The 9,472-nt window shown below is 40.3% G+C and overlaps 1 protein-coding gene across 3 annotated transcripts in view; it reads right to left on the reverse strand.

Annotated features, from left to right (window-relative positions):
• Window positions 1-9,472, reverse strand: part of LOC128875412 (uncharacterized) — a 33,425-nt gene that overhangs the window by 21,943 nt on the left and 2,010 nt on the right. For all 3 annotated transcript variants that reach the window (XM_054120987.1, XM_054120979.1, XM_054120969.1), the window contains exons 2-4: window positions 3,061-3,172; window positions 2,350-2,540; window positions 998-2,078 (exon numbers count right to left, since the gene is read on the reverse strand). In XM_054120987.1, the coding sequence (XP_053976962.1) occupies window positions 998-2,078; window positions 2,350-2,540; window positions 3,061-3,172 (1,384 nt within the window). The remainder of the gene's footprint in view (window positions 1-997; window positions 2,079-2,349; window positions 2,541-3,060; window positions 3,173-9,472) is intronic.

Here is a 9,472-nt window from a genome sequence, read left to right on the forward strand (position 1 = left end):
AACCGTTTGATATTTTACACTACCGTGAGGTAATTCCAACACGTCCGGGTATTGAAAAGTTCAGGCTCTTCGATCCGAAAGTTTTCTAGTTCTCGTACAATTCCGCTACGAAGTTGCCTTCGGTAATTCACTTTTCAAACGAAAGACGGGTATTTCAAGTGGCAATGAAGCGACAAGTTGTGTGCAGTGTATAGACGAACATGTGCTCGATTAGTGAACAAACGAAGGGTTTTGAAAGGAACCTTGTACGAGTGCTTGCGGAAACCCTGAATGAGACGACGAACAAGAACACCAATTGCAGACGTTTCAACTGTCCTCTTGAAGACGTACAAACATTTTATCTTTGAAAAATTCTGTAAGGAATCTAGAAAGTGGATTATAATAATGGAGATTGAGAGATTGCTTCTTTCCGCAAGCGGTGCCTCGGGTACTATGCTCGAAGCAGTTTCGTAAAGAAGGTTGTGAACTTTATCTACTCGTGAAATGTGCCAATATAAAAAACCCAAACCTCTCTGTTTAAGTCCATTATGTCCTAGAAATCCATTGTGTTAAAAAAATAGAATTATTTCATTTGAGGAGAAGTAGAGGAGATAATATAGGAAAAATATTATCGTGTATAATCAAGTGTCGTGGACTACAGATCTAGGTACGAATGTTAAATATTCAAGTGGTGCTATAAATATTTCCAGTTCTCCGCTACTATATTCTCGATTATCACTAAACATCTGAATAAAAAATTGAATGCCTCGAATGTAAAAATAAAGACACTCGTGTACCGATTAAGATGTTACTTAACAAAAATCGCATTTCTTGTACGTGACTGAGTTCCGTCAAGCTCGACGCTATCCCTTTGCTGCGTTAAGGAATACATATGATGCGCGAAACAAGTTCATAAGCACGCCAAAGATCCGTCGCCATAAGGGAAATCGCTTCGACTAAATCCACCCACGCCAACGTTTTAGGATGAGCTGAATAATTCATACCGAAAGCCACTTACTTTACATATTTGATCAGCGCATGCCGTACAAGGGGCGCCGGCAGGAAAGTCCCGTTTATGCATGATAAATCTCCCTTGGTATCGTCGTCGTACGTCAAGGTGGTGTATGCCGTTTCCGTGCTCTTCTTTCCACCCAGCCTCCCGAACTCCGTTCCGTCAATTATGGGTTTATCGTGAAGATGGGATCCGCCAGATTTCCGTCGGTCGTTTTGCCCATGGCGCGGCGACACGGATAATTTCAAGTTCGACGTCATGTAAGCGTTGTAATCCTTCAGAGTCCTCGCTAGAACTTCATTCTCCAGGTCAAGAATTGGCAAGTCCTCCGCCGTTCGCGAGTAACCAAGCATTTTCTCGGCGTCGTACCTCGAGCTACCGAACCTTGATTCCCCTCGACTGTTGGAGCTCTGTTCCCTGCGTTCGTTGTTCGTGTGCGAAACTTCCGTCAACGTGCTGCCCAGAATACGGTTCTCCAAGCTCGCTGGATCCTCCCTCTGCGTCCTGGAAATCTCCCTCTCTAGCTGCTTGGAGAATTCTCTTTCCACGGTGTCCTCGTAGTTTTTGTAACGCGAGGTCGTCTGTGCGGATCGTTTGGTAGCCTCTGTGGTTAACTGATCCTGAAGATTTAACGACGCCGTGACGTTAGGGAAATCGGGGACAGAGCTATTTGAAAATGACTGCTCGTTTCTCCAATTCGAAGAATTGTAGTTGAGAACGTCTTCGATCGCGGGACTATCCAGTTTTTCGAGAAGCAACGCGGCCGGTGCATCGTTCATTCGTCTTTTGAACTTGGAAGCCCTCTGCCCCTCGGTTTTCGTTTCGTTCTGTCTGGATCTCTTCCTTCCCCGTTTTCTGTCGCGATTCTTCCTCCTTCTTCGTCGCTCGGCGCGATACCTTCTCCCTGGAGAGTCTTTTGATCTCTTCGACTGACCGCCACCTTTCCCTCTGACTTCGTTCTCGCGAACATCTTCCGTGGATTCACGTTGACGGTCCACGTCACCGGTCTTGGACTCCTTGCCTCTGCGACGTTTTTTGCGGGCTCTGTCGCCGCCGTTTCCCTTCCGACGACTCGTCGACGTTGGCGCTGGAAAGGGTAATTATTCGCCAAGCATATTTACAGTGGTGAAATACGAACCTCCTAATTCTGATATCGTACTGTTCAGAACGAAAAGTTCCGTTCTATCCTCGTCTAAAAAGGTGTCAGATTACTAATTGCGAAAAAAACGTTAATACTAAATTGCTATACATTTATTCATATATTATTCGATTTAAATTTTGTTCGTTTCTGTCCGACATTACATGCAGGTGTTAGCTGTTGATTCGAGCCGATTTGGAAAGCAAATGTTTCTACTCACTGCTATTCACGGGCGACCGAAGGGATGAATTAGTAGATGCATCTTCTGTGGGAACAAGGACCTTGTTCCTCTTACCGTCAGCCCGAGGCGTCGTTTCTGCTTCAGTCTCCGGCACCTCTGCCGCGTTCCGAGACGAGAGAGAACTTCCGTTCTCATCGAGTACCTTTTTACTCTCGCGAGACGCATCCCAGCTAATGGACAACACAACCAAGCGTTTTTTTATATTTTTTTTCGTTTCTCAGCAAAAGGAAAAGATTATACTTTGTACACCCTTCTCTCATCGACATGGATAACGACGTGTATGTAGCACAGTGTTTAAAAAGCGGTATTTTATGACCAAAATTCAATTTTTCAACGGGAATATTTAAAATTCTTTGTTTTCTAACGGCAAGGAGAAAGTTAGCGAAAGATACCACACGATGGAGAACGATAAAATATAATTTTTACATAAAAACGTAACATTGAAACACATTGTTGCGTAAGCATATATCTGAAGTCCACAAAAAAATTAATAAATCTTGTTTAACCTTCATAAGCTTGCATATTATGTATCACTGCTCGTTCCTCGGAAATTAATTCCGACCAGTACAATAGCCACGCCTAAATTTAATACGACCGCAAAGGGTAAAAGGTGTCGCCGAAAATAATCTGTATACTGAGGGAGCCACGGGTCTAAAAAGTTTCTGAATCTCTAGACAATACAATACTTACGTGTACGATTGATCGGCATCGTCAGCCTGCAACTCGTCCCGCAGCACGTCTATCTTCCTCGCGACGCTTTTCCTGCCGAACGATTCCCGCGGCTCCGCATTTTGACAGCTTCCTGCGGAACATCGAAATCGACCTGTGCTCACTCTCTGACGGATACGAAGCATCCGATATAAAAACGAAGGGGTAAAAAAGTAAATAAAAAACGATGAGAAACGGAATCGAAGTCTGGCCGCGATACACCGTTCTTGACGGGAACAGAGGCGTAGAAGAATTTCCATTTCCGGGGTTCGAGAAACTTTCATCTGGTCTATGTAGAAAGTTCTCGCAGTTTCAGATCTTGGAACTTCCCTTTGGTTCCGCTTCGAACTTCGACCGGAAGTCAATGGAAACCCGCGCTACTTTGAACTGCCGGGAAAGGCACTTGCATACACCCCCACCGTTGCCACTCTACTCGGCAGCTTTTCAGCTCGATATTGAACTTTTTGAACCGACGCCGACGGGAAGGGAACGAACGGTTAAAGCAAAAGGCACCGTGAAACAAAAGTGACGGCTCGCAATAGTCATTTCGCGCGGCGATGCTCGCGGAAATCGCTACTCGGAACGTTTCGCCAACTGATGCAATTTGCTTATGAGCGAGCCGCTGCAATCTTTTCAAACGCGGCATTATAATGGGCAATCGTTGCGAGGAAACTTCCCGCCGTATAATTGGAACGAACTGGAAGGAACTGTTTAGTGTACCGAACTTTTTGTTGCTGGAGTACGCAATGGGAAACAGTTTTTGGCGCCCGTCGTTAGGGCACTCGAGACTGTCTGAACTGTCCGTGAGAATAAAAGTGTTTAAACAGTCGTATTATATTTATTGCTCTTACTCTGTTGTACCTTTTTGGTATTTCGTACATTTTTGATTCGTATCGATGTTTGAAGATGTTTAAGTAGTTGAATGAGCTTTTTCTCTACCTCGTCAAATAAAAAAAAAATAATGTAATGCTTCTTCGTTACACATTTAAATCGTGTTAAATACTCAAAGAACCGATCTGATGGAAAAGTGAACCAAACTCGTTCTATTTCCACCACTTAATGTCAAATCATTTTTCTACAGCTTTTTCTTTTTAAAAAAACAACATAAGAGTATAAAATGTCAAAAAAACATTATAGGGGTGAAAATTGTAAAAGAATCTGTCGGAACTGCGTTCTAGTATAATGCAAAGTTATACTTTTCTTGGAAAAGTACTTGGAAAAGTAGCACGCCAGCGATTCGAAATACGTGGGACGAGAATTATGTCGCCGCAACTAGTGTGAGAAATGAAACTTGTCACGTAACCCATCGAGAAATTTGTGTGAGATCATCAACTTGTATAAAACTCCATTGACAAAGCAGCGTTTATAGGAATTTCAGGTCAGGGCACACACCGACCACGGTTTTAGATTTTATCACGCGACGCGAGACATTACGCCAAGCGAATTTACCTCCGGGAAATGATGAAATGCTTACTTGTGCTTATTTATACATAATTACTTCCCTCCTTCTTTTCAGCACACTCTGATAGAAATACACGGCAATTATTAGATGAACAATTTGGAAATGATTGGAAGTGCAGAACATCACTGCATTCTTTTATATGGGGGTTCGTGAAGAATCAAGTAATGGCCACTACTCCTACATTGAAAATGATATAAAACCCAGAATTTTCGTCGTTTGTCCATCAATTAATGAAACAATGTTGCCAGATGTTCGTACGAATTTGATTAAAAAAATTAATAAATGTCTGAAAGACAACGGATGTCATTTTGAACATTTAATAAAATGACCAAAATGACTAATTGTAACGTATTCGAACCCCGCATTGATTAATTCTTTGTGAGAAATTAATTTTTGATAAAATATTCATTTTTTTGAAATTAAAGCTTCTTCCTTCGAAATTTCTTCTTTCCACAAAATCCTAATATTGATTCAAAAATGTCGTACGACGAATGAAAATTAAGCAACCATTTATTCGTATACGTGTATAATAATAAGAGTCTAAATTATACAGTGAAATATTTGCCAACAAAAATATGAAAATGTAATCGTTCGATCGAAGGAATATTGAATGACAATAAGTTGGTTTCATTTGTCATGATTTGAATACAGCTTGGCCTATTTCTTGTCACCGTTTAAATATGATCAGTCGAGCGGTAGATATTCCGACGAGTGCCATTCATTTATTAATTATAGACTAATTAAGGTGAAGGGAATGAATGCGTTATATAGCAAAAAATCGAAGAAAGTTCCATTTAATTTCTTGGCATCCGAACGCCGTTAAGTTACAAGCCCCCCTCGAAACCATTAAATGCAGTAAGATGTAATATCTCTGCAGAAGCGGCGTGAACCGAGATATTTTTCAGCCCGTCGGCGTCCATCCTTTCCTCTTTCTCTCATTTGCTCTTAAAGTTGTAGATTAACTTCCAGGGTCGCGAACTACGCAAAGAAAAGTATAGTTCCGTGCTTTACTTAGAAGAGAGTTCAGAGTACTTAAGGCTCCTGAAAATGCCGAGGTAAGACTTTCCGTTCCCCTTTCGTATACACCGTCCCTCCTTTTTCTTCTTTTCACCAGCTTACCTGAGCGGGTAATTAAGACGTTGTGCCGGCGCAGACTCGAGGAACCCGTGAATACCGAAATTACTCTTCGTTTTAACGCAGGAGAACTTGATTCCGTGAAATATATGGTTAACCACTGTACATCGGTACAATGAAAAATTCGAAAGACTAGCAGTGGAGGGCAAATGCTCCTCGGAACAACGCTTAGCATGAAACGGGTCAGTATTTAGCACTTCGCACGAGGTGCATTCGAACAGTAACTTATTTTTCATCGAATAAAGATTTTAACTGGAAGTTATTTTATATTCTGTCCAAGTTTCTTTAATAATATTCAGAATAATCTTCTCAATACTTTCATTTCTCCTTGATAAGTCTGAAAATTCAGAATAATTTTTATCCTTTGTCAGAATTAAGAAAACTTAGCATGTTCAAAATAAAGATAATGTAATTATACACGTATAAAGCGCGTGTTAATATCGATGGACAAAAATAGCCGAAGAAGACAAGAATTCTGACCGAAGAAGTTTTATGGGTATATTAAACTTAAGATATTTGATTAATATCACTAGTCATTCAGCAGTTACTAATATTCTCCTCGATATAAATTCTCTTTCCTTGCAATAAGTTCTAACAAATCTCGGAATCCTGAAACTCTTCAAGCTATCCAGGCAGAAGAAGAGACAAAGGAAAGAACGAAACGATCTGTCTACAGAAGAAGGTATCAGTGAGATCGATCGATTGACGATGTCTTTCAATAAAAATCTCTCGGTTGGCGAATCTCGGCAAACTTGAAAGAATCCACCAATTCTTTGCTCCCGAGAGTAACGCGCAAATGGAAAATTGTAACACGTCTCCCAGTTAATGTTAACGGATGGGGTGGATTTTAGGACGGGTGCGCTCGTCTCTCGATTAAGTTGAAAGTAGTTTCCAAGTATCTAACGGTAGGAAAGTATAGACTTTCTGTACCCACAACACTTGCCGCGGTTTACTTGATTTAAGAGCTGGTTTCGTTAACCAAACATGTAATTAAGACCGAAGCGGAAGAGATACTTTCGTGCTGCTGGGATCCTCGAGAGCTAACGAAATCGATTTTACGAACGCATTCGTACGCAGCTGCGATCCTGTTCCAGATTTTATGGAACTAGTTTGCTTTGGTAGCAAGTTCCAATGAACTAAAAACAATCATGCAGTAATTCAGTTACGACGGTCTTCTATGTTTACATTCTTGAAAATAAAATGTAAAAGAGATGTCTTTCACTTTCGATTCTAAATCATTCGTTTTTTCTTGATTTAGGTCTAGATGCAAATTTAATTTGGTATGCGAAATTTCTGTAGCACGAAGCTTTTTGAAATCGATTAAGTTTTCAGTAACGGGCTGTTTTTTGACTGTATTAAATGCATGGTGGCATTTTTGAAGAGCGGTTTTATAATCGTCATTCCACCATGGTGTAGATCGTTTTCTAGTCTTTAAATTTCCGGTGGTGGCTGCTGTTGCTGAGTTCATAATTTATAATAATAAATAAGTTTCAATATCCAACTTTTTAAAACAAGATCACGTAAACATATTCCACTCGCAAAATTTAATAGTCGGATAGAGTTTCATTGAGAGGTTACCTCGTAGAACACCACTTTCTTGTTGCACCTGAACATTTAGAAACACTATTGACCGACAATGAGTCCCTCAAAAATAGCGTGTGTTCAATTTTACCGTTCGTTTCTCGGTACTGTGCTTCTATATATATACGCACTGCGAGACGCGCCAGAGATCTGCGGAATTGAAGTACAACTTTTTGATTTTCTCACTGTCAGTATGTCAATAAGAAAACAACATTAACGGAATAAACGTACATCCCTCGATCAACTACGTGCTACTTTCATTCTCGAACAAGTTCACATTTAACCACGATAAAATGTGGACTTCTATAAAGCGGTCTTTTCATCTAGTTTGATTCGATTGTAATTTCGAGCGTCTCTCGAAACTGTAATTACGCGTCTTACATATACAATTTTAATAATAGATTTCATTTTCACGTGAGAATAACAGTTTTTACAGAATTAGTACTTCAAGTAAATTCTGACAGCGTCTTCTCTGCAAGATGCATGTAAAATTGATGTAAAAATAACATTTAACTCTTCGATCTCGTATGTCTGCTTCAAAGAGACATTGTAAGTCTAACCAATTTTGTTAATAGTCACAAAGGAAAAAGTTACGCGAGCGCAATTTAAAAATTGCACGTTACTTTGACGATTCCCATTCACATTAAAAGAAAAAACAAACCAAAATATGGTGTGCAGGGTCAGGCCACCTGAATAATTCGCTTGTTTTTAATGGTAGGAAAAGTCTCTAGTAATAAAAAAAATGTTTGCATATTAAATAAAACACCGAACCGCCTCTTTCAAGGACCTCCAACATTTTTGGAACACCCTGTATATGTATATCTCCTGCAAAACTCAACGAATTCTTTTAAAAGTTCATGGGTAATAGTTTGTTATGTATAAGCTAATAATCTTCCTAAAAATTATAAACGATTTTATTGATTCATCTGAAAAATACGAGTCTCGACATTCGTAATTATTAGTGCCAACGTCTGAATAAAATGAAAACACCCGAACCTCCAAAGGCAAAAATTCCTTTTTCTGAAAAGTCGTAACACCACGTTGCAGAATATCGAGGCCAGAATTGGTCGTAAATCCGGGGAAAATATTAAATAAGGACGGCCCGATTCACATTTACGACCGAACAAAAGCAAGCAATTTCTGTCCCGTGAATTGTTTCAATCGTTGCGCTCGTATTCAGCGACACGGCCTAAGATGCAACACAAGAGCATTTATCTCCTCCTTGTAAGAACACCGAGTCGGACAACGTAATGGAATTTTTTCATCAGCGAGGTTTTTCACTGACACGCTGGACTAAAATCGCCTTCATACCCCTTATCAGGTCTTACTTCCGCGTCGTGACGACTGAGAGCTACGATTTGCAGCAGTATTGCAGCGCCCGAACGAAGAAATTTCATTTTGCGCAAAGGAGTGAGAAAAAGGATCTCTCGCGGGATCGGGAGTAATCGAATAGCCGGCGGTGCTTTGTCGATGTATCCGGAATACTCGCGAGAGTTAATGATCGATGAAGAAAACCACGATGGAACGGGCATTTCTGCGCCAATATCGGTTCACCTAATGAGACGCGTTCGGTTAGAATACGGAAATTGTTTAACACGTTGAACGCCGCGTCACCCACGTACGGGTGACGGAGCTTTTCGCTAAGGAACTTCAACAAATGATTTCAAGGACTAAGTGTTGATGGAAACTGATCTGGATAGAATTCGTAAATTTTGATGAGAATACTAAAATGAGTAACACGACAAATGTTAGATTCTACAGTTTCTGATTGTCTCGAGACAAAACTTTAGTTCTGTAAACGTTTCCATGTGAATCCATGGCAGTCAACGCGTTAATCAATTTACATCTGGAGATGAAACCATCCGAATGGACATTATACCTGTACAACATTATCTTTCTTTGCACACTCTCCGACAGTCGAATATTTTAGTTGAATTTTATGTTGTCAGGATAATAGTCCGGGAGACAATTATGTTGTTCAGAATCGTCTCAGCTACCCCCCATTTCCGGCTCCTACGCGAGTTTTGGGACACTCTGTATATAATCGGTGAATTCTTGAATCTACTTGGAAATTAATGAAATCATTATCCAAATAATCGAGTTTACTGTTTACAAATTCGAAAAGCGATAACCTGCAGAGAAACAATCATAATAGCTGTATACATAGACATTGCTCAATGTCCAGGAAAATTCTGAGATAACGGATACGTGTAAAGA

This window comes from Hylaeus volcanicus, chromosome 1 (assembly GCF_026283585.1).
Source record: "Hylaeus volcanicus isolate JK05 chromosome 1, UHH_iyHylVolc1.0_haploid, whole genome shotgun sequence".
NCBI lineage: Eukaryota > Metazoa > Arthropoda > Insecta > Hymenoptera > Colletidae > Hylaeus > Hylaeus volcanicus.